General features: G+C 39.3%; 1 protein-coding gene across 2 annotated transcripts in view; it reads left to right on the top strand.

Moving 5' to 3' along the window:
* mgl (low-density lipoprotein receptor-related protein megalin) overlaps positions 1 to 26,003 on the top strand; it is a 611,193-nt gene that overhangs the window by 211,552 nt on the left and 373,638 nt on the right. For both annotated transcript variants that reach the window (XM_070084278.1, XM_070084279.1), the window contains exons 20-23: positions 7,715 to 7,899; positions 10,610 to 10,820; positions 17,465 to 17,653; positions 18,972 to 19,095. In XM_070084278.1, coding sequence (XP_069940379.1) covers positions 7,715 to 7,899; positions 10,610 to 10,820; positions 17,465 to 17,653; positions 18,972 to 19,095 — 709 coding nt within the window. The remainder of the gene's footprint in view (positions 1 to 7,714; positions 7,900 to 10,609; positions 10,821 to 17,464; positions 17,654 to 18,971; positions 19,096 to 26,003) is intronic.

Here is a 26,003-nt window from a genome sequence, read left to right as displayed (position 1 = left end):
GGGCAATGTGTGGTGTAAATATTATGCAGAAAATTCTGAGTGTGGAAATTAGGAGAAGGTGTGGAGTTAATAAAAGTATTAGTCAGAGGGCTGAAGAGGGGTTGTTGAGGTGGTTTGGTCATTTAGAGAGAATTGATCAAAGTAGTATGACATGGAGAGCGTATAAATCTGTAGGGGAAGGAAGGCGGGGAAGGGGTCGTCCTCGAAAAGGCTGGAGGGAGGGGGTAAAGGAGGTGTTGTGGGCGAGGGGTTTGGACTTCCAGCAAGCATGCGTGAGCATGTTAAATAGGAGTGAATGGAGACAAATAGTATTTGGGACCTGACGAGCTGTTGGAGTGTGAGCAGGGTAATATTTAGTGAACTGATTCAGGGAAACCAGTTATTTTATATAACCGGACTTGAGTCCTGGAAATGGGAAGTACAATGCCTGCACTCTAGAGGAGGGGTTTGTGATATTAACAGTTTGGAGTGATATAGTGTGTATTTTTATATGTATATACATGTACTTCTAAACTGTTGTGTTCTGGGCACCTCTGCAAAAACAGTGATTATGTGTGAATGAGGTGAAAGTGTTGAATGATGATGAAAGTTTTTTCTTGTTGGGGATTTTCTTTCTTTTTGGGTCATCCTGCCTCAGTGGGAGACGGCCGACTTGTTGAAAAAAAAAAGTAATAATAATAATAGTTGCTCTGGAGTGGTTTAAATGTCATCTACCAAATCTGTACAAAATATGTATGACATTTAAACCACTCCAGAGTGATTATTATTTTTAAGATTATTATTATTATTATTATTATTATTATTATTATTATTATTATTATTATTATTATCGACATGTTCACTGAGTTCAATAATTCAGGTTCTTCCCCTAGTCTGTTTTATGGCATATGAGAACTTGGGTCATGGAAACAGGCAGCAATGCATCTCTGTGTCAAGTATCTCAGACTCCTTCCTACAGCCACTCAGTACATTAGCTTTCACTGTCTCCTAGACTACATATTTGTACAAATTAGCACTTTACTGTGAGCTGAAAATGAAGATTATAAATGAGTATGAAGCTGGTAAGAAAGTGCAAGTGATAGCTGATGACTTGAAGTTGGCTCATTCTACCATTTCCACTATCTTGAAGGATAAAGATAGAGTGAAAGAGGCAGTGAAAGCATTGACAGGATTTCAAGTCATAATAACTAAGCAGCGGAAGCACGAAAAAAGACGCCCAAATTAATAAAAACTGACATAGTATATGGAGAGGTACCGGAGGGTTTGCTGGACTATATGAGAGAGAGGGAGAAGGCTCGAGCAGGGTCTCTCAGTAACTCATGCTTCAACATGACATATGGAAGTGTAAGTTCATGGCACTCTTTATTCCAGAATAATATTGGGTATAACATAAATAATGTAGAAGCATGATAAAGATGCCCGAATTAATAAAAACTGACATTACATAAAGAGGTATTGAAGGGTGGAGGGTGGGGAGGGCTAAAAAAAAAGTGACCGCTACCATTACAGAAAACATTACACACCTGAAGGGTAACTATATAAGATCACTCTTACTCTATGCAAAGACTGAAAAAAAAGTGCGATTTTCTAAAAAAAAAAAAAAAAAAAAAAAAAAAAACTTTCCAAAGTAATCAGCCATGCACACGTTTCCTGGAATATCTCGGAAGTTAGTCACTGACCTATTTCATGTTGAATTACAGTTAATAATAAACATATTGAAACGAATTTTCCAGCAAACATAAAACTGAATGTTTTAATTTTGGGTGGTGACACTATTGAAGTGTCAGTAAAGGGTAATTCCTCGATTAGTGACAAATTCCTTTACTGACTGGGTCTTAGGCCCCTATCTCCATTATTAAGCGAGGAGAGGCTGTGTGTAGTTATGCATAGTGGTCAGAGAGCCTGTTGTAGGCCCGAGTCATTGTTAAACGAGTACGTCACTAAGTGAAGAGAGGCTGAATTATTATTATTATTCTTATTTTTAACACACTGGCTCTCTCCCACCAAGGAAGGATGATCCCCCCCCCCAAAAAAAAAAGAAGGTGTTTCCTCTTTTTACATTTGGTGATTTATACATGAAAAGGGGTTACTAGCCCCTTGCTCCAAGCATTTTAGTCACCTCTTACAGCATGCAAGGCTTATGCAGGAAGGATTCTTTTCCACTTTCCCATAGAAATGAAAATAAATAAATAAGGACAAGAAATATTAAGAAAATAAAAGAAAACTCAGATGAGTGTATATACATATACAACAAACCATGCATGCATGACCTAAGTGTAAGTAGAGATAGCAAGATTTACCTGTCATCTTGTGTATTTATGAGACAGAAAGAAAGGACACTGACAATTTTACCATTGTGTAAAGCAACTGTATTATTTTTATTTTTTTATTAGCACATCAGCAGTTTCCCACCAAGGTAGGGTGGCCTAAAAAAGAAAAACTTTTGCCGTCAGTCACTCCATCACTGTCTTGCCAGAGGCACACTTACACTACAGTTATAAAACTGCAACATTAACACAACTCCTTCGGAGTGCAGGCACTGTACTTCCCATCTCCAGGATTCAAGTCTGGCCTGCAAGTTTCCCTGAAATCCCTTCATAAATGTTACCTTGCTCACACTCCAACAGCACATAAAGTCCTAAAAACCATTTGTCTCCATTCACTCCTATCTAACACGCTCATGCATACTTGCTGGAAATTAAAGCCCCTGGCACACAAAACCTCCTTTACCTCCTCCCTCCAATGTTTCCTAGGCCGACCCCAACCCTGATCCTGATCCCGACTTCCCTCCACTACAGATTTATACACACTCGAGGTCATTCTGTATTGTTCCATCCTCTCTACATGTCTGAACCACCTCAACAACCCCTCCTCAGCCCTCTGGATAATAGTTTTGGTAGTCCTGCACCTCCTCTTAATTTCCAAACTACAAATTCCCTGCATTATATTCACACCACATGTTGCCCTCAGACATGACATCTCCACTGCCTCCAGCCTTCTCCTCATATAAGAGCATTGGTATAACTATACTCTCATACATTCCCCTCTTTGCTTCCATGAACAAAGTTCTTTGTCTCCATAGACTCCTCAATGCACCACTCACATTTTTCCACTCATCAGTTCTATGATTCACGTCATCTTTCATAGACCCATCTGATGATATGTCCACTCCTAAATATAAGAATACATTCATCGTCTCCATTCTCTCTCCCTCCAATCTGATATCCAATCTTTCATTACCTAATTTTTTTTTTGTTATCCTCATCACCTTACTCTTTCCAGTATTCACTTTTAATTTTCTTGTTTTATGTACCCTATCAAACTCATCCACCAACCTCTGCAACTTCTCTTCAGAATCTCCCAAATGCAGTGTCATCAGCAAAGAGCAATTGTGACAACTCCCACTCTGTGTTAGATTCTTTATCTTTTAACTCCACACCTCTTGCCAACACCTGAGCATTCACTTCTCTTAAACTCCGTCTGTAAATATACTGAACAACCATCACACATCCTTGTCTAATGCCTACTTTTACTGGGAAATAATCTCCCTCTCCCCTACATACTAACCTGAGCCTCACTATCCTCATAAAAACTCTTCACTGATTCCAATAACCTACTCCCTATTCCATACATTTGGAACATCTGCTACATTGCCCCCCTCTGCATCCACCCTGTCATATGCCTTTTTCAAATCCATAAATGCCACTAAAACCTCTTTTTTTTTTTTTATTTTTTTTATTATCACACTGGCCGATTCCCACCAAGGCAGGGTGGCCCAAAAAAGAAAAACTTTCACCATCATTCACTCCATCACTGTCTTGCCAGAAGGGTGCTTTACACTACAGTTTTTAAACTGCAACATTAACACCCCTCCTTCAGAGTGCAGGCACTGTACTTCCCATCTCCAGGACTCGGGTCCGGCCTGCCGGTTTCCCTGAACCCCTTCATAAATGTTACTTTGCTCACACTCCAACAGCACGTCAAGTATTAAAAACCATTTGTCTCCATTCACTCCTTTCAAACACGCTCACGCATGCCTGCTGGAAGTCCAAGCCCCTCGCACACAAAACCTCCTTTACCCCCTCCCTCCAACCTTTCCTAGGCCGACCCCTACCCCGCCTTCCTTCCACTACAGACTGATACACTCTTGAAGTCATTCTGTTTCGCTCCATTCTCTCTACATGTCCGAACCACCTCAACAACCCTTCCTGAGCCCTCTGGACAACAGTTTTGGTAATCCCGCACCTCCTCCTAACTTCCAAACTACGAATTCTCTGCATTATATTCACACCACACATTGCCCTCAGACATGACATCTCCACTGCCTCCAGCCTTCTCTCTGCAACATTCATCACCCATGCTTCACACGCATATAAGAGCGTTGGTAAAACTATGCTCTCATACATTCCCCTCTTTGCCTCCAAGGACAAAGTTCTTTGTCTCCACAGACTCCTAAGTGCACCACTCACCCTTTTCTCCTCATCAATTCTATGATTCACCTCATCTTTCATAGACCCATCCGCTGACACGCTCACTCCCAAATATCTGAATACATTCACCTCCTCCATACTCTCTCCCTCCAATCTGATATCCAATCTTTCATTACCTAATCTTTTTGTTATCCTCATAACCTTACTCTTTCCTGTATTCACTTTTAATTTTCTTCTTTTGCATACCCTACCAAATTCATCCACCAATCTCTGCAACTTCTCTTCAGAATCTCCCAAGAGCACAGTGTCATCAGCAAAGAGCAACTGTGACAACTCCCACTTTATGTGTGATTCTTTATCTTTTAACTCCACGTCTCTTGCCAAGACCCTCGCATTTACTTCTCTTACAACCCCATCTATAAATATATTAAACAACCACGGTGACATCACACATCCTTGTCTAAGGCCTACTTTTACTGGGAAATAATTTCCCTCTTTCCTACGTACTCTAACTTGAGCCTCCCTATCCTCGTAAAAACTCTTCACTGCTTTCAGTAACCTACCTCCTACACCATACACCTGCAACATCTGCCACATTGCCCCCCTATCCACCCTGTCATATGCCTTTTCCAAATCCATAAATGCCACAAAGACCTCTTTAGCCTTACCTAAATACTGTTCACCTATATGTTTCACTGTAAACACTGTCAACACACCCCTACCCTTTCTAAAGCCTCCTTGTTCATTTGCTATCCTGCTCTCCATTTTACTCTTAATTCTTTCAATAATAACTCTACCATACATTTTACAAGGTATACTCAACGGACTTCTTTCTTTCAATCCACTGGCCGTATCCCACCGAGGCGGTGTGGCCCAAATGGAAAAATGAAAGTTTCTCCTTTTAAATTTAGTAATATATACAGGAGAAGGGGTAACTATCCCCTTGCTCCCGGCATTTTAGCTTCCTTTTACGACACACATGGCTTATGGAGGATGAATTCTATTCCACTTCCCGTTGGAGATAAGAGGAAATAAGCAAGAACAAGAACTAGTAAGAAAATAGAATAACACCCAGAGGGGTGTGTATATATATGCTTGTACATGCATATGTAATGGGACGTAAGTGTAAGTAGAAGTAGCAAGACATACCTGAAATCTTGCATGTTTATGAGACAGAAAAAAGACACCAGCAGTCATACCATCGTGCAAAACAATTACAGGCTTTCGTTTTACACTCACTTGGCAAGATGGTAGTACCTCCCTGGGCCGTTGCTGTCTACCAACCTACTACCTAGGACTCAACAGACTTCTTCCCCTATAATTTTTGCACTCTCTTTTATCCCCTTTTCCTTCATACAAGGAACTATGTATGTTCTCTGCCAATCCCTAGGTACCTTAGTCTCTTCCATGCATTTATTAACCCTTTTGGGGTTTCGGACGTACTAGTACGTCTTACGACCCAGGGTTTTTGACGTGCTAGTATGCCTAAATTCTAGCGCCCTCAAATCTAGTGAGAGAAAGCTGGTAGGCCTACATATGAAAGATTGGGTCTATGTGGTCAGTGTGCGCAGTATAAAACAAATCCTGCAGCACACAGTGCGTAATGAGAAAAAAAAACTTTGACCGTGTTTTTGGATTAAAACAGCGACTTTGCACTGTATTTTCGTATGGTATTTATTGTTGTATTCTAGTTTTCTTGTTCTCATTTTATAGAATGGAAGACATATTACAGAAATTGAAATGGTTTTGACTGGTTTTATAATGAAAAGTACCTTGAAATTGAGCTCAAAGTAGCAGAAATGTTTGATTTTTACCAAGGTTCAAAAGTAAACAAATCATGCTAAGCGTCCAATACACATCAACTGGTGAGTCTAATATTCTTTCACAAGTGTGCTGATATTATTTATACCATTTCTACACTAATGCAGTAGTCTGCATAACAGTAAATCTTATTTTTTTTTGTAAGAATAAAAATTCAATGTGGAAAGCCAAAGAAATATAAGAGGGGCCTGGGGATGTGACTAACGAACAGAGAACTTGTTATTTTAGTGCCAGGAATGTCTTTCTTGTTTATTCTGGACCCTATTCGGAAATTGGCATCTTTTGAAATTTGTGTGAAATTGGCAAAATTGCTAAACTCTGACCACTTTATTCGATATTTGAAATCGGTAAATGGATGGTTTCTTGTACTCATTCGATAGAAAAAATGGAGTTCTATCAAAATAGTTATGATTTTTGTCGACTAGTACACTGGAATTGGCCGAAAATAGGGCTCAAAGTGGGTAAAATCGCCGATGCGTAAACATCGTCGAGACTAACTTCGCAAGAGCATAATTCCGTAAGTTTTCCATCAAATTTCATACTTTTGGTGTCATTATGATCGGGAAAAGATTCTCTATCTTTTCATAAGAAAAATAATTTTTTTTTTTTTTGAAATTTGGCCGACCCTGAGAACAAGTCTCTGAGAGGACCTGTCGACCCCCAAAGGGTTAAACAGTGCCTTAGTAATGGGAGGCAATCATTTTTGTTTGATGGAAGTGGAGGAAAAGTCAAATTCCTTGGATCATGAGTGCTTCACCAGCATCAAGGAACCTCCCTTGAGGGGACAATAGTGAAGGTAACATGCAGTAGTAACAATAATCCAATATGTAGTACTGCAGTAGCAGTTACCTGAGAGCTTGCTATTTTCGTATAGTACTCCTCAGAGAGTTGATACTCCTCCAGTGTTGTGGGAAAGAAGCAGTTTTAATATCCTTCAAAGTTTTTCATGCTGATCATACTGTTGTAAATGTGTTGCTGCTCTGCCATCTAGAAAGAATGAAGGCTATCATCAAGAGAAACATTCAAGCAAGAATGTAGAAGAGAAGAAATGTAGAACAGTAGAAAAACACAAATACATAAAGGAAAAAAAAAGAAGAGTGGAGGTAATGTAGTAACCAGTGTAGCAGGAGCACTATAGTTTGAGAGTAACCAAAGATAAAAATCATAATTGAGGGAAATGGTTAGCCTTTCTTACTTTCCCCATTGTAGCAGAAGTGTTCCTCAGATTTTTATTCATTTTTTGAGAGAGAATAAAAATTTAGTCACGTAAAATACAGTTTTGTTATGATTAGTTTTAATTACTGTATTTGTATTTTACAGTTAGTGGGAATTAAAAATAATAAATATTCTATTAATATATTTGCTATGATGCATGCAGAATTTTACCATGATGTTTTTAGCAAATAATAGCATCCATAACTAATAAATTTGTAATTATATATTTTTTTGGACAATGCTTTCAGTTAATTGGTAGTGGGTTGGACCTTGTAGAAGGTTTGGCTTATGACTGGATCACTGGTAATATATATTGGGTAGACTCTCGCCTTAATGCTTTGGAAGTCTCACGGAGAGATGGCACATTCCGCATCATCCTGCTCAACAAAAATATCTCTCAACCAAGAGGACTTTCCATTGATCCATTGGAAGGGTAAGTAGTAATAATGCTTTTCAGGATAATTTATAATTTTTTATTTTTTTGCTAGCAGAGACTCCCAGAGCTATTTGCCATAAAATATGGCCCATGGCTGGGCTCCGGGAGTAGGTAGACTCTCTGTCTCAAAACTCATCAAAGGTATGATAAATTGAGTAGAAATTGGGTTGATGATTTCTGGTAGATTTTGTTAATTAAATGAGTACATAATTGGTTGATGTGTACCAATAGATCAGGTAAAATTATTATAAAATTGGTTACCAGTGGAGATGGTTAAAGATTAGACAATGGATTGATGAATACCTGTAGAAAATGATTCATGGAAAAAAGTTCCTTTCCATGATTATTAAACTGAGAATACAAAAGGAATTTTTAAAGCTTAAGTGGGTGGACAAGTCAAATTAAGAGAAGGAAAAGGGTAACATATTAAAATGGATGAGTTAGAATGATAAAAAAATAAAAGTTGTTTTGGAAACATGGGAATACCATAGGTTTGTATAAAATGTCATTGTGCTTAGCATATAGAATATAACTTGCTAGTGAAAGATAGTGACAAGTAAAGCAGAGGCAAGAAGAGTTGATTCAGGTAGAAAAATATGATTTAGTTCTCACTGGGCCTTAAAAAGGTAAATGCAAGTGTGAAAGTGGCAGCTATATTTCTAGTGGGCCATTGAAGCCTAATGGAGAAATACATTTTTCATCCTTCAGTATTCTTTAATATTATGCTAAAGGGATGTGCATATATGGGAGAAAATGCTGGTATCAACACACCAAAAAATGTTCAAATATGAAAAGGTAAAGGAAGTGTCACTTTGCAAAGGAATGCAGATACTTCCATCCACAGATGTACAAAGCTTCAGTACTGCTTGAGAAATGCTATGACCTTAGCTACCCAAACAACCATTTGAAAGGAGCTTGGTGCTACAGAGAAAGCAGCGTATCAATAATGAGCAGGTTTTTTTTTTAGACGTTAAGTTAAATGAGCAAACCCCCGATAAAGGGCACAAACAGGGAAGTATAACACATGGTGCAGAAGTGCACAACAGTGGAACAAACCGAGACAGTCATATGCTCAACAGGGTTGAGCATTCAACGGACAAATGTGCAACCAGTGCTGGAGAAAGCAGGGATATGTACACCACATGCCATACGAGGTGGTACATTACCAGTTACAAGGGTCTGTGTCCTAGCAGTTTGTGATGAGCTCAGCTCACTCAGATAAGCTCTGAGTGGTAAATTTGGGCCTAGATACAAGAGAATGGGTCTATGTGGTGAGTGTACTCCATATAAAAAACCCTGCCGGAAATGTCTCTCAGTTAAGAAATTCTTAAGGAAAAATGGTAGATTGCCTCAGAGGCCTAAGGAGTGGGCCTGGGCCAAGATGTTATACCTCCAAGTTGTGTCATATGCTTTCTCAACTGTATGTTGGGGAAAAAATGTGACCATGTATTTAGTTTAAAACAACGACTTAGCAGTGTATTTTTGGATGGTTTTTATGATTGTATTCTCAGTTTCTTGGTATCATTTGATAGAATGGAAGTTATATTATAGAAGTAGAGATGATTTTGATTGGTTTCAGGGCTGAAAGTAGCTTGAAATTGAACTCAAAGTAGCAGATATGTTAGATTTTTACCAATATTCCAGAGAACACAAATTACGTCAGTATGTATCGAACTGGTCTGTCTGATATGCATTCATGACTGTGCTGACATTATTTATACAATTATTACAGTAATGCAGTATTCATCACAAAAGTATATCATCTGTTTTTTGTGTGAATAAAAATTTGAAATGGAAAGCATGTGTGTTATAGGAGAGGTTTGGGGACATAACTAATGAAGAGACAAAATGTTGTTTTAGTGCCAGGAATGTCTACATTGTTTTTTCTGGACCCTATTTTTAAATTGTCAATTTTTGAATTTTGTGTGAAATTGGTCAAATTATCAATTTTTGATCACTTTATTGGGTAGTTAAAGTAGTTAAATGGGTGGTTTCTTATACTCAGTTGATAGAATGGAAGGCATACTAGCTAAGAGTTTGGTTGACTGCAACCATGGAATTGGTCTAAAATAGAACTCAAAGTGGGCGAAATCACCAACACTGCTAACTTGTGAAAGCATAATTCTAGAAGTTTTCCATCAAATTTTGTATTCTTGATGTCACTACCTTTAGAAAAAGATTCTCTTATCATTTAATAAAAAAAAAAATTCTCTTGTCATTTCACAGGGTCCAAGAAAATTCTTGGACCCTGTGAACATGTTACATATGTTATTACATGTTAATAACCCTCAAAGGGTTATTAATGGTACTCCTCGACTTACAATGGAATTATGTTCCGAAGACCTATCATAAATTGAAAATATCGTAAGACAAATATTAAAATGATACGATAAATAAATAAATAAATAAATAAATAAATAAAGAAAGAAATTACAGTCACTGCATAAGTAAATAACTGAATAACTAAATACCAGTATTGAAAGTAAATAAATGAATACAAGTTTATCCTATTATTAAATGTACATCACTATACAGTACAGAATGTGCATCACTGTTGTATCATCGTAAAGTCAGAATGTCGTAAGTCAAACCGTTGTAAAGTGAAGAGCTTCTGTACATTGTTAATCTGTGTTACACGGCTATAGTTTATTACAGTAACTTGAAATTCTTGTATTTTATGACATTATATGCATGTCTTTTTCTACAGTTCTCGCTGGCTATTTTGGACTGACTGGGGAGAAAATCCTCGAATTGAACGAGTAAGCCTTGATGGCCAGAAACGATCTGTTATAATCAACTCCAAGATATTTTGGCCCAATGGACTTACTGTAGACATTCCAAATAGACGCATCTACTTTGCTGATTCAAAACTAGACTATATAGATTTCTGCAATTATGATGGAACTGGGAGACAGCAAGTGAGTACATATATTATTAAAACTTAATTAATAATTTAATATTCCTCATTTATTTGTAAATTTTTAATACAGCCATTTTCCACCATGGCTGGGTGAGTCAAAGAAGGAAATACATTCACTACCACTCATTCTCTAAAAGTAAATATGATAATGACAAGATGTGTAAAAAGGCACTTACATTCACTTCAAGATGTTTATCAGAGACAACATTTTACCACAAGTGGCAAAAAGCTTCCATGGATAAATGTCCTTAACTGTACATAAGTGTCTTTTTAGATGCTTATTCTCTTATTGTCTTGCCATAAGCACAAGAAAAAGTTTTGGAGTGAGATTAACAAGTTAAGGAAGCCTAGAGAAATGGATTTGTCAGTTAAAAATAGGAGAGGAGAGTTATTAAATGGAGAGTTAGAGGTATTGGGAAGATGGAGGGAATATTTTGAGGAATTGTTAAATGTTGATGAAGATAGGGAAGCTGTGATTTCGTGTATAGGGCAAGGAGGAACAACATCTTGTAGGAGTGAGGAAGAGCCAGTTGTGAGTGTGGGGGAAGTTCGTGAGGCAGTAGGTAAAATGAAAGGGGGTAAGGCAGCTGGGATTGATGGGATAAAGATAGAAATGTTAAAAGCAGGTGGGGATATAGTTTTGGAGTGGTTGGTGCAATTATTTAATAAATGTATGGAAGAGGGTAAGGTACCTAGGGATTGGCAGAGAGCATGCATAGTTCCTTTGTATAAAGGCAAAGGGGATAAAAGAGAGTGCAAAAATTATAGGGGGATAAGTCTGTTGAGTATACCTGGCAAAGTGTATGGTAGAGTTATTATTGAAAGAATTAAGAGTAAGACGGAGAATAGGATAGCAGATGAACAAGGAGGCTTTAGGAAAGGTAGGGGGTGTGTGGACCAGGTGTTTACAGTGAAACATATAAGTGAACAGTATTTAGATAAGGCTAAAGAGTTCTTTGTGGCATTTATGGATTTGGAAAAGGCGTATGACAGGGTGGATAGGGGGGCAATGTGGCAGATGTTGCAGGTGTATGGTGTAGGAGGTAGGTTACTGAAAGCAGTGAAGAGTTTTTACGAGGATAGTGAGGCTCAAGTTAGAGTATATAGGAAAGAGGGAAATTATTTCCCAGTAAAAGTAGGCCTTAGACAAGGATGTGTGATGTCACCGTGGTTGTTTAATATATTTATAGATGGGGTTGTAAGAGAAGTAAATGCGAGGGTCTTGGCAAGAGGCGTGGAGTTAAAAGATAAAGAATCACACATAAAGTGGGAGTTGTCACAGTTGCTCTTTGCTGATGACACTGTGCTCTTGGGAGATTCTGAAGAGAAGTTGCAGAGATTGGTGGATGAATTTGGTAGGGTGTGCAAAAGAAGAAAATTGAAAGTGAATACAGGAAAGAGTAAGGTTATGAGGATAACAAAAAGATTACAGCGGATGGGTCTATGAAAGATGAGGTAAATCATAGAATTGATGAGGGGAAAAGGGTGAGTGGTGCACTTAGGAGTCTGTGGAGACAAAGAACTTTGTCCTTGGAGGCAAAGAGGGGAATGTATGAGAGTATAGTTTTACCAACGCTCTTATATGGGTGTGAAGCATGGGTGATGAATGTTGCAGCGAGGAGAAGGCTGGAGGCAGTGGAGATGTCATGTCTGAGGGCAATGTGTGGTGTGAATATAATGCAGAGAATTCATAGTTTGGAAGTTAGGAGGAGGTGCGGGATTACCAAAACTGTTGTCCAGAGGGCTGAGGAAGGGTTGTTGAGGTGGTTCGGACATGTAGAGAGAATGGAGCGAAACAGAATGACTTCAAGAGTGTACCAGTCTGTAGTGGAAGGAAGGCGGGGTAGGGGTCGGCCTAGGAAAGGTTGGAGGGAGGGGGTAAAGGAGGTTTTGTGTGCGAGGGGCTTGGACTTCCAGCAGGCATGCGTGAGCGTGTTTGATAGGAGTGAATGGAGACAAATGGTTTTTAATACTTGACGTGCTGTTGGAGTGTGAGCAAAGTAACATTTATGAAGGGGTTCAGGGAAACCGGCAGGCCGGACTTGAGTCCTGGAGATGGGAAGTACAGTGCCTGCACTCTGAAGGAGGGGTGTTAATGTTGCAGTTTAAAAACTGTAGTGTAAAGCACCCTTCTGGCAAGACAGTGATGGAGTGAATGATGGTGAAAGTTTTTCTTTTTCGGGTCACCCTGCCATGGTGGGAATCGGCCAGTGTGATAAAAAAAAAAAAAAAAAAATAAGCATAAAGACATCACAGTTCAAATGACCCTCGACCGCTACTTCCTCGCCCATCCTTCATGGTACTGACTGCCACTCAACTTCCCATTTTTAGACCTCAAGTTTGGCTCACTGGTTTCCCTGAAACTCTTCATGAATGTATTGTTGCTCACCCTCCAACAACAGCACCGGAAATCCAAAAAACTACTACACATAAGAATAAACAGGAACAATACCATGACTGGAGCAATATACAGGAGTATAAGAGATAATTAATAAAAATAATATAATAATTACCAAAAAGAATAAGAAGAAGAAAATTGTCAAAGTGGGAAGTCTGAATGTGCGTGGATGTTGTGCAAATGATAAGAAAGAGATGATTGTGGTTGTTATGAATGAGAAGAAGCTGGATATCCTGGCTTTAAGTGAAACAAAGCTGAAGGGGGTGGGAGAGTTTCAGTGGAGAGGAATAAATGGGATTAGGTCAGGGGCTTCAAATAGAGTTAGAGCTAAAGAAGGAGTAGCAATAATGTTGAAGGATAAGTTATGGCAGGAAAAGAGGGACTATAAATGTATTAATTCAAGGATTATGTGGAGTAAAATAAAGGTTGCATGTGAAAAGTGGGTTATAGTAAGCCTATATGCACCTGAAGAAGAGAGAAGTGTAGAAGAGGGAGAGAGAGATTTTGGGAAATGTTGAGTGAATGTGTGGGGAGTTTTGAACCAAGTGTGAGAGTAATGGTGGTTGGGGTTTTCAATGCTAAAGTGGGCAAAAATGTTGTGGAGGGAGTAGTAGGTAAATTTGGGGTGCCAGGGGTAAATGAAAATGGGGAGCCTTTAATTGAGCTATGTGTAGAAAGAGGTTTGGTAATAAGTAATACATATTTTATAAAGAAGAGGATAAATAAATATACAAGGTATGATATAGTATGTAATGAAAGTAGTTTGTTAGATTATGTATTGGTGGATAAAAGGTTGATGGGTAGGCTCCAAGATGTACACGTTTATAGAGGGGCAACTGATATATCGGATCATTAATTAGTCGTAGCTACAGTTAGAGTAAGAGGTAGATGGGAAAAGAGGAAAATGGCAACAACAAGCAAGAGGGAGGTGAAAGTGTATAAACTAAGGGAGGAGGAAGTTCGGGTGAGATATAAGCAACTATTGGCAGAAAGGTGGGCTGGTGCAAGTATGAGTAGTGGGGGGGTTGAAGAGGGTTGGAATAGTTTTAAAAATGCAGTATTAGAATGTGGGGCAGAAGTTTGTGGTTATAGGAGGGTGGGTGCAAGAGGAAAGAGGAGTGATTGGTGGAATGATGAAGTAAAGGGTGTGATAAAAGACAAAAAGTTAGCTTATGAGAGGTTTTTACAAAGCAGATGGGGAGATGGAGGTTTTGGGTAGATGGCGAGAATATTTTGAGGAACTTTTAAATGTCGACGAAGAAAGGGAAGCGGTAATTTCATGCACTGGCCAGGGAGGTATACCATCTTTTAGGAGTGAAGAAGAACAGGATGTGAGTGTGGGGGAGGTGTGTGAGGCATTAAGTAGAATGAAAGGGGGTAAAGCAGCTGGAACTGATAGGATCATGACAGAAATGTTAAAAGCAGGGGGACGCATAGAGTTGGAATGGTTGGTATTTTTGTTTAATAAATGTATGAAAGAGGGGAAGGTACCTAGGGATTGGCATAGAGCATGTATAGTCCCTTTGTATAAAGGGAAGGGGGACAAAAGAGATTGTAAAAATTATAGAGGAATAAGTTTACTGAGTACGTATACCAGGAAAAGTGTATGGTAGGGTTATAATTGAAAGAATTAGAGGTAAGACAGAATGTAGGATTGCGGATGAGCAAGGAGGTTTCAGAGTGGGTAAGGAATGTGTAGATCAAGCATATATGTGAACGGTATTTAGATAAAGGTAGGGAAGTTTTTATTGCATTTATGGATTCAGAAAAGGCATATGATAGAGTGGATAAGGGAGCAATGTGGCAGATGTTGCAAATGTATGGAATAGGTAGTAAGTTACTAAATGCTGTAAAGAGTTTTTATGAGGATAGTGAGGCTCAGGTTAGGGTGTGTAGAAGAGAGGGAGACTACTTCCCAGTAAAAGTAGGTCTTAGACAGGGATGTGTAATGTCACCATGGTTGTTTAATATATTTATAGATGGGGTTGTAAAAGAAGTAAATGCTAGGGTGTTCAGGAGAGGGGTGGGATTAAATTATGGGGAATTAAATACAAAATGGGAATTGACACAGTTGCTTTATGCTGATGATACTGTGCTTATGGGAGATTCTAAAGAAAAATTGCAAAGGTTAGTGGATGAGTTTGGGAGTGTGTGTAAAGGTAAAAAGTTGAAAGTGAACATAGAAAAGAGTAAGGTGATGAGGGTATCAAATGATTTAGATAAAGAAAAATTGGATATCAAATTGGGGAGGAGGAGTATGGAAGAAGTGAATGTTTTCAGATACTTGGGAGTTGACGTGTCGGTGGATGGATTTATGAAGGATGAGGTTAATCGTAGAATTGATGAGGGAAAAAAGGTGAGTGGTGCATTGAGATATATGTAGAGACAAAAAATGTTATCTATGGAGGCAAAGAAGGGAATGTATGAAAGTATAGTAGTATCAACACACTTATGTGGGTGTGAAGCTTGGGTTGTGAATGCAGCAGTGAGGAGGCGGTTGGAGGCAGTGGAGATGTCCTGTCTAAGGGCAATGTGTGGTGTAAATGTTATGCAGAAAATTCGGAGTGTGGAAATTAGGAGAAGGTGTGGAGTTAATAAAAGTATTAGTCAGAGGGCTGAAGAGGGGTTGTTGAGGTGGTTTGGTCATTTAGAGAGAATGGATCAAAGTAGAATGACATGGAGAGCATATAAATCTGTAAGGGAAGGAAGACGGGGTAGGGGTCATCCTCGAAAAGGTTGGAAGGAAGGGGTAAGGGAGGTTGTGTGGGCGATTGGCTTGGACTTCCAGCAGGCATGCATGAGCTTGTTCGATAGGAGTGAATGGAGACAAATGATATTTGGGACCTGACGATCTGTTGGAGTGTGAGCAGGGTAATATTTAGTGAAGAGATTCAGGGAAACCTGTTATTTTTATATAGCCGAATTTGAGTCCTGGAAATGGGAAGTACAATGCCTGCACTCTAAAGGAGGGATTCGGGATATTAGCAGTTTGGAGGGATATGTTGTGTATCTTTATATGTACATGTATATGCTTCTAAACTGTTGTGTTCTGAGCACCTCTGCAAAAACAGTGATTATGTGTGAGTGAGGTGAAAGTGTTGAATGATGATGAAAATATTTTCTTTTTGGGGATTTTCTTTCTTTTTGGGTCACCCTGCCTCGGTGGGAGACAGCCGACTTGTTAAAAAAAAAAATAAGAGAATGAAACTTATGACAGTGTTTCAGTCTGACCGAAATCTCATCATAAGTTTCTCTAATGTGCGGGTTATTTGTGTATGCTCACAGTGCCTGTTGACTTAAGTTAATAGTGCTATGGGCTTGAGTGGAGGGAGGTATATGCACTGACTCCCCAGATTGCAAAATTGAAATTACAATATTATGAACCTTTAAAGATTGAAAGAAGAATCGTAACTGAAGTTTCATAGTGAAAACAAAAAAAAAAGTGAGTTTTGTGGAATAATCAATACTGGAGGTTCATTACAGATTTTCTGGACATATGTAACAGCTGTGACTTTTTGGGTGTTTGCTTGTATACGGAGGAAACAAATGAGGTTCCTATTATCAGACAAATGTTTATATATAATCAAGAGAAAGTTTTTATGTGTTTTTTAAAACAATTGTTACTAAGTAAAGTTAATAGTAGTAATGTAATCTGTGAGTGGTTCCTGTATAAATTCCAGTAATTACCTTATAGATTTTTAAGATTTTTATAGTTAAGACCTTATTAATGGTGGTTATTAATTTTTGTATTTTAGTGTTTCACAGCTTGATATGCAAATACAGAATTAACTTTTGTGTTTATTTAAATTTTTTAACAAACTTATAAAGAAGGTAGTTTTTATTATGTTCTTAATAGTAACAAGCATAGAGCTTGTGAACCCCAATCTGGATATTATATCCTTGTGATAGGAATTTGTTTTTTAGTCTGAATTATTGGTAAGAATTATTAAATTTTAAAATTTAAATTATTAATTAGAAATTATAACTGGAGGTGGGAAGTACAATGCCTGCACTTTAAAGGAGGAGTTTGGGATATTGGCTGTTTGGAGTGACATCTGAACTGTCATATCTGGACACCTCTGCAAAGACAGTGATATTGTGTGAATGATGGTGAAAGTTTTGAATAATGGTGAAAGTGTTTCTTTTTTGAGTCACCCTGCCTCGGTGGGAGATGGCTGCTGTGTTGAAAAAAAAAAGTAATAATACAAATGCAAGTTCAGTAATAACTAAAATGTTTTATTCAGGTGCTGTCTCAGAGCCATTACCTGCTGCATCCACACTCTCTATCTATTTTTGAAGACAATGTTTACTGGACTGACCGTCAGCTCAACAGAGTTTTGTCAGCACACAAGTTCAGTGGCAAGAATGAGACTGTTGTGTCACATCTGGTATCACAGCCACTGAGCATACATGTACACCATCCCATTTTACAGGTAATTTCATAAAAGTATAGAGTGTACATTAGTAGTATGGAAAGTTGTAGGTAATATTAAGACTTATACAAAGTTTATTTGTGTATTTCAAGGATTGCTAAATGTGTTATAAGGTGAGCAGACACTTTAATTACCCATTTTAATTACCTGTCTATGTTTAAAGTAGCTCAACTTTTTTTTTTTGTCTGCCCTATTGAATGTTTAGTTTACAAAAATAAATTAAGAAATGATTTCCTTTTGGTTGTATCATGTACTTCTTCCTAATCCTACCCAGATCCCATTCAATTATATAGCATATCCTTTAAAATTTCCTATATTATTTCAGTACAGACCTATCTAATGTGTTGTCACCAGCTTTTTATTATTTTACTTTCCACATATTTGGAGGCCAGTGTAGTGTATAAGTTTCTCATTTCAAAAAAGTCTTTTAAATGTAGCTCTATTGAACAATGCGACATTGAATTCAAGATAATATATTATTCCATGCCTCAAGATAATATATTGTTCCATGCCTCAAGATAATATATTATTGTTCTATGCCTCAAGATATTATATTATTCCATTACCTCATAATTGAAAAATTACAAGTCATTGCTTTAAAAAAAAGTCTGGTTAATGAGCAGCCCTCCCTTGTCAAGTGTCATTTGTGTTGGTTTTATTTTGTTATGGAAAGTGTAGGCAGTAGTTGTTGCTAAAAGGGAAGTTTTCCACCTATGAAGAATACTATTGAAAAATCCAGTCTGAGTAGCTGAATGAAGAGTATGGTCATGATTAATCTATCCCTTTGAGCCTGGAAGGAATGTGTGTGATGGCGTTGGCTGAGCAACTGATTTTACCTGCTCAACCACACTTCAACCATGAGTACTCAACTATGCCTGCTCAGTCACACCTCAGCCATATGCTTGACTACACTTGCTCACCAATATTTACTCCTCTGTGCTCATATGGAAGAGTAGGGTGATGGAGAAGAATGGTGAGAGTAAAAATAATAAGAGAAAGGGGAAAGAGAGATAGGAGAGAGTGGAAGAGAAGAAGGCAGTGAGGCAGTTACATTTACGACTTCATAAAATACAGTACATAGTTTTGTCTTGAGACTTACTGAGATAGGGATCACTGGGACTTTGGATAAGTTTCTGGATAACTCAGCTATCTAAATGTCTTAAATGCCATTGATTTTTGTTGGTTTTAGTCACAGAAATTTTGAGTAAATCTTTTTGTCACATCTTTGATACTTTTTCATTGTGTGTAACAAAGAATTTCTTTGCATGATAAAGTTAAGTCATTTATTACATAGGTTAAATATTTTTCTTTTCAACAGCCTTCTGAGGAAAATCCATGTGTTTCCAACCCTTGTGCACACATTTGTCTCCTTAAGCAGCCTACTGGTTATACATGCTTGTGCCGTCCTGGTTACAGACTTCATGGCAGTAAATGTAATGTAGGTGAGTTGTGTATGAGTAGTTTGTTTCCTTATCATTTGCAGTCAATACCAAAATGTTATATGCTTACTCTTTATTTCTTCTTTGTGAGGACAAAGATGCAGGCAGAATCAGGGGCATTACCAAGATCATGAGGGGAAGGGCAAAGAAGACCGCAGACATAATGTAGGTTAGGTGGACAAAGACCACTCAAGGAGAAAGATCTTTGGGTGAGTGTAATACCGAGGACGACTCCGGATGCACACATAAACCAGATAACTGCTACAGCATATGGGCACCTGGCAAAACTGAGAATAGCGTTCCGGTACCTTAGTAAGGAATCGTTCAAGACTCTGTACACTCTGTACGTCAGGCCCATATTGGAGTACGCAGCACCAGTTTGGAACCCACACCTGGTCAAGCATGTCAAGAAACTAGAGAAAGTGCAAAAGTTTGCAACAAGACTAGTCCCAGAGCTAAGAGGTATGTCCTATGAGGAGAGGTTAAGGGAAATCAACCTGACGACACTGGAGGACAGGAGAGATAGGGGGGACATGATAACGACTTACAAAATACTGAGAGGAATTGACAAGGTGGACAAAGACAGGATGTTCCAGAGACTGGACACAGCAACACGGGGACACAGTTGGAAGCTGAAGACACAGATGAATCAAAGGGATGTTAGGAAGTATTTCTTCAGCCACAGAGTAGTCAGGAAGTGGAATAGTTTGGGAAGCGATGTAGTGGAGGCAGGATCCATACATAGCTTTAAGCAGAGGTACGATAAAGCTCATGGTTCAGGGAGAGTGACCTAGTAGCGACCAGTGAAGAGGCGGGGCCAGGAGCTTGGACTCGACCCCTGCAACCTCAACTAGGTGAGTACAACTAGGTGAGTACACACACACACACACACACACACACACATTCACACACACATTCACACACACAGTCACACACACTCTCACACACACTCTCACACACACTCTCACACACACTCTCACACACACACTCACACACACACACACACACACACACACACACACACACACACACACACACACACACACACACACACACACACACACATTTATATATATATATTATAAATTTTATATATATATATTTTACATATTATATATATATATATATATATATATATATATATATAATTTTTTTTTTTTTTTTTTTTTTTCAACAAGTCGGCCGTCTCCCACCGAGGCAGGGTGACCCAAAAAAGAAAGAAAATCCCCAAAAAGAAAATACTTTCATCATCATTCAACACTTTCACCACACTCACACATTATCACTGCTTTTGCAGAGGTGCTCAGAATACAACAGTTTAGAAGCATATACGTATAAAGATACACAACATATCCCTCCAAACTGCCAATATCCCAAACCCTTCCTTTAAAGTGCAGGCATTGTACTTCCCATTTCCAGGACTCAAGTCCGACTATATGAAAATAACCGGTTTCCCTGAATCCCTTCTCGGTGGGAGACGGCCAACTTGTTGAAAATATATTTAAATATATATATATATATATATATATATATATATATATATATATATATATATATATATATATATATATATATATATATATATATATATATATATACACACACACACACACACACACACACACACACACACACACACACACACACACACACACACACACACACACACACACACACACACACACACACACACACACAGGTCCTCCATCACAAATCCGGCATCATTGGGACCTGTAGTGTGCCGGATTACTGAGTTTGCTGAATTACAGTGGTTAGGTTAGAATACACTTAATAAAATTAACCAACTTGACTTACACAGTTCATTGAACATCGGCAAAATTGGAACATTTCCGCTACTTTGAGCTCAATTTCAAGGTACTTTTCGTTATGAAAGCAATCAAAATCATGTCTATTTCTGTAATATATCTTCCATTTTATCAAATGAGCCCAAAAAATGAGAATACAACCATAAAAACTATACGAGAATATACTGCGAGGAGGCGGCTAATGGCTGAGAAGTGAACTCCCTTATTTATTGTCCATCTTTTTTATTTTTGTTGTACGTTAAGAAGCATCTTTCCATCATATATTGCCCAAGTTTCAATGAGATAGCCCCCAAAAAAAATATTTACCAAAAATCATATATGGCAAGCTCAAGCCAGGTACTGGAAATAAGTCACTTTGTCTGACTTTTCTGGGTTATCCCAGGTTCTCTATACATATGCTGCTATACATGATAATCTATGCAACTGTATTTGTGTATATCTGAATAAACTTATTTACTTCTAGTCTGTCAACTGAGTATAAGAAACTGCCCATTCACTTATTTCAACTACCCAATAAAGTGGTCAAAAATTGGCAATTTTGCCAATTTCACACAAATTTCAACAGATGCCAGTTTCAAAGTGGGTCCAGAATAAACAATACAGATATTCTTGGCACTAAAATAACATTTTCTCGACTCGACTCACGAAATCGTAATGACACGATTGCAAACAAACCATACCACGGGTTGAACCCGCGGTCAGAGAGTCTCAAAATTCCAGACCGTCGCGTTAGCCACTGGACCAGCTAGCCAGTGGCTAACGCGACGGTCTGGAGTTTTGAGACACTCTGACCGCGGGTTCAAATCCCGCCTGTGGTATGGTTTAACATTTTCTCTGTTCATTAGTCATGGCTACAGGCCCCTCTTATATTACTCTTGCTTACCATTTGGAATTTTTATTCACAAAAACATAGAAGATTTACTGTTATGCAGACTACTGCATTATTGTAATAATTGTATAAATAATGTCAATCCATTCTTGACTCCGTACTGGAATTTGGACTGGCATGCAGACAGGTATTGGACGGTGACGTCATTTGTTTACTCTTGAGCTTCGCTAAAGAATAGAACATTTTCGCTACTGTGAGTGCAATTTCAAGGTACTTTTCGTCATGAAAGCAATCAAAATCATATCTATTTCTGTAATATATCTTTCATTCTATCAAATGAGACTGAAAAAATGAGAATATAACCATAACAGCCATACAAAAATATACCGCTAATGGCTGAGAAGTGAACTCCGCTATTTATTGTCTGATTTCTTTCATTTTTGGTGTATGTGAAGAAGTATCTTTCCATCATACATTGCCCAAGTTTGAATAAGATAACCCAACAAACAACTGAGAAAATAGTAATAATATATGTAATAATAATAATAATAATATCTTTATTTACTACACATACATGTACAAGGTATACAGGCCTAGCTGACATCAGTGACATACTACTGTATAGAAAGGCACTTGTTATGCTGAGTATTTCAAGAAAATTAGGTCAGTGTCCCAGGATAACACCCACACTAGTCGACTAACACCCAGGTACCCATTTACTGATGGGTAAACATAGACAACAGGTGTAAAGAAACACGCCTAATATTTCTACCCTGGCTGGGAATCGAATATTTACCAAAAATCATATATGGCTAACCCAAGCCAGGTACTAAAAATAAGCCACGTTGACTTTTTCGGGGTTATCCTAGGTTCTCTACACATATGCTGCTATGTGTGATAATCTATAGAGAGAAAATAACTTTTTTGTTTCATGTTTATGGTGGAGTATGAGTGTATATCATAGTTAGCCCTGTGCTACACTCCGTTTTCTCTAATATAAGCCACCAAGACAAGGATAAGAGAATGGTATTTGTTTACCATATCTTCTTCATAACTCTGTCGAACTGCTAGGTGTTATGCCAAATATTATTCCTTCTGGAGTATTTAATGTATTTTATGTTATTTATATTGTTTCTTATGTCATATTAGATCAATTGTGATAAGCAAATAAGCTGTAGTGTTGATATTAGCGTAATAATAAAGCATATTCTCCTGCTTCATGAGACTGAGCTCATGGCAACTGACAGTGGCTTCAAAGCCACCTTATCTTTAATGGATAATGTACTGTGTAGGTGCTTTACATAATGAGAAGCATTTCTTTTGTTCATTGGAACCATGGCTAGGGCTAAAAGTAAGCAGGTTAAAACAATAAATGGAGAAAAAGAAATTGGAATGACTTATGCAGCAAGTAGCGCCACCAAACAGTACCAGCAGGTTGGTGTGGCGACCCTGGAAATTTGAAATTATGCTAGCCAAAATTAGTGCCGAATAACTGAAGGAACCGAATAACTGATTGCCAGATTTGGGATGGCAGACCTGTGTGTGTACTCACCTAGTTGAGGTCGAGTCCGAGCTCCTGGCCCCGAGTCCGAGCTCCTGTGTGTGTGTGTGTGTGTGTTTGTGTGTGTGTGTGTGTGTGTGTGTGTGTGTGTGTGTGTGTGTGTGTGTGTGTGTGTGTGTGTGTACTCACCTAGTTGTACTCACCTAGTTGAGGTTGCGGGGGTCGAGTCCGAGCTCCTGGCCCCGCCTCTTCACTGATCGCTACTAGGTCACTCTCCCTGAGCCGTGAGCTTTATCATACCTCTGCTTAAAGCTATGTATGGATCCTGCCTCCACTACATCGCTTCCCAAACTATTCCACTTACTGACTACTCTGTGGCTGAAGAAATACTTCCTAACATCCCTGTGATTCATCTGTGTCTTCAGCTTCCAACTGTGTCCAATCTCTGGAACATCCTGTCTTTGTCCACCTTGTCAATTCCTCTCAGTATTTTGTATGTCGTTATCATGTCCCCCCTATCTCTCCTGTCCTCCAGTGTCGTCAGGTTGATTTCCCTTAACCTCTCCTCGAAGGACATACCTCTTAGCTCTGGGACTAGTCTTGTTGCAAACCTTTGCACTTTCTCTAGTTTCTTCATGTGCTTGGCTAGGTGTGGGTTCCAAACTGGTGCCGCATACTCCAATATGGGCCTAACGTACACGGTGTACAGGGTCCTGAATGATTCCTTATTAAGATGTCGGAATGCTGTTCTGAGGTTTGCCAGGCGCCCATATGCTGCAGCAGTTATTTGGTTAATGTGCGTTTCAGGAGATGTGCCTGGTGTTATACTCACCCCAAGATCTTTTTCCTTGAGTGAGGTTTGTAGTCTCTTGCCCCCTAGACTGTACTCCGTCTGCGGTCTTCTTTGCCCTTCCCCAATCTTCATGACTTTGCACTTGGTGGGATTGAACTCCAGGAGCCAATTGCTGGACCAGGTCTGCAGCCTGTCCAGATCCCTTTGTAGTTCTGCCTGGTCTTCGATCGAGTGAATTCTTCTCATCAACTTCACGTCATCTGCAAACAGGGACACCTCAGAGTCTATTCCTTCCGTCATGTCGTTCACAAATACCAGAAACAGCACTGGTCCTAGGACTGACCCCTGCGGGACCCCGCTGGTCACAGGTGCCCACTCTGACACCTCGCCACATACCATGACTCGCTGCTGTCTTCCTGACAAGTATTCCCTGATCCATTGTAGTGCCTTCCCTGTTATCCCTGCTTGGTCCTCCAGTTTTTGCACCAATCTCTTGTGTGGAACTGTGTCAAACGCCTTCTTACAGTCCAAGAAAATGCAATCCACCCACCCCTCTCTCTCTTGTCTTACTGCTGTCACCATGTCATAGAACTCCAGTAGGTTTGTGACACAGGATTTCCCGTCCCTGAAACCATGTTGGCTGCTGTTGATGAGATCGTTCCTTTCTAGGTGTTCCACCACTCTTCTCCTGATAATCTTCTCCATAATTTTGCATACTATACATGTCAGTGACACTGGTCTGTAGTTTAATGCTTCATGTCTGTCTCCTTTTTTAAAGATTGGGACTACATTTGCTGTCTTCCATGCCTCAGGCAATCTCTCTGTTTCGATAGATGTATTGAATATTGTTGTTAGGGGTACACATAGCACCTCTGCTCCCTCTCTCAATACCCATGGGGAGATGTTATCTGGCCCCATTGCCTTTGAGGTATCTAGCTCACTCAGAAGCCTCTTCACTTCTTCCTCGGTGGTGTGCACTGTGTCCAGCACTTGGTGGTGTGCCCCACCTCTCCGTCTTTCTGGAGTCCCTTCTGTCTCTTCTGTGAACACTTCTTTGAATCTCTTGTTGAGTTCTTCACATACTTCACGGTCATTTCTTGTTGACTCTCCTCCTTCCTTCCTTAGCCTGATTACCTGGTCCTTGACTGTTGTTTTCCTCCTGATGTGGCTGTACAACAGTTTTGGGTCAGATTTGGCTTTCGCTGCTATGTCATTTTCATATTGTCTTTGGGCCTCCCTTCTTATCTGTGCATATTCGTTTCTGGCTCTACGACTGGTCTCCTTATTCTCCTGGGTCCTTTGCCTTCTATATTTCTTCCATTCCCTAGCACACTTGGTTTTTGCCTCCCTGCACCTTTGGGTAAACCATGGGCTCATCCTGGCTTTTTCATTATTCCTGTTACCCTTGGGTACAAACCTCTCCTCAGCCTCCTTGCATTTTGTTGCTACATATTCCATCATCTCATTAACTGGCTTCCCTGCCAGTTCTCTGTCCCACTGAACCCCGTTCAGGTAGTTCCTCATTCCTGTGTAGTCCCCTTTCTTGTAGTTTGGCTTCATTCGTCCTGGCCTTCCTGCTTCTCCCTCCACTTGTAGCTCTACTGTGTATTCGAAGCTTAAAACCACATGGTCACTGGCCCCAAGGGGTCTTTCGTATGTGATGTCCTCGATATCTGCACTACTCAAGGTGAATACTAAGTCCAGCCTTGCTGGTTCATCCTCTCCTCTCTCTCTTGTAGTGTCCCTTACGTGTTGGCACATGAAGTTTTCCAGTACCACCTCCATCATCTTAGCCCTCCATGTATCTTGGCCCCCATGTGGGTCCAAGTTCTCCCAATCGATCTCCTTGTGGTTAAAGTCACCCATGATCAGGAGCTTTGCCCTGCATGCATGAGCTCTTCTGGCCACTCTAGCCAGTGTATCAACCATCGCTCTATTGCTCCCGTCGTACTCTTGCCTTGG

The sequence above is a fragment of the Cherax quadricarinatus genome, chromosome 12 (genome assembly GCF_038502225.1).
Source record: "Cherax quadricarinatus isolate ZL_2023a chromosome 12, ASM3850222v1, whole genome shotgun sequence".
Taxonomy (NCBI): Eukaryota; Metazoa; Arthropoda; class Malacostraca; order Decapoda; family Parastacidae; genus Cherax; species Cherax quadricarinatus.
This window is presented reverse-complemented; position numbering and strand designations above follow the sequence as displayed.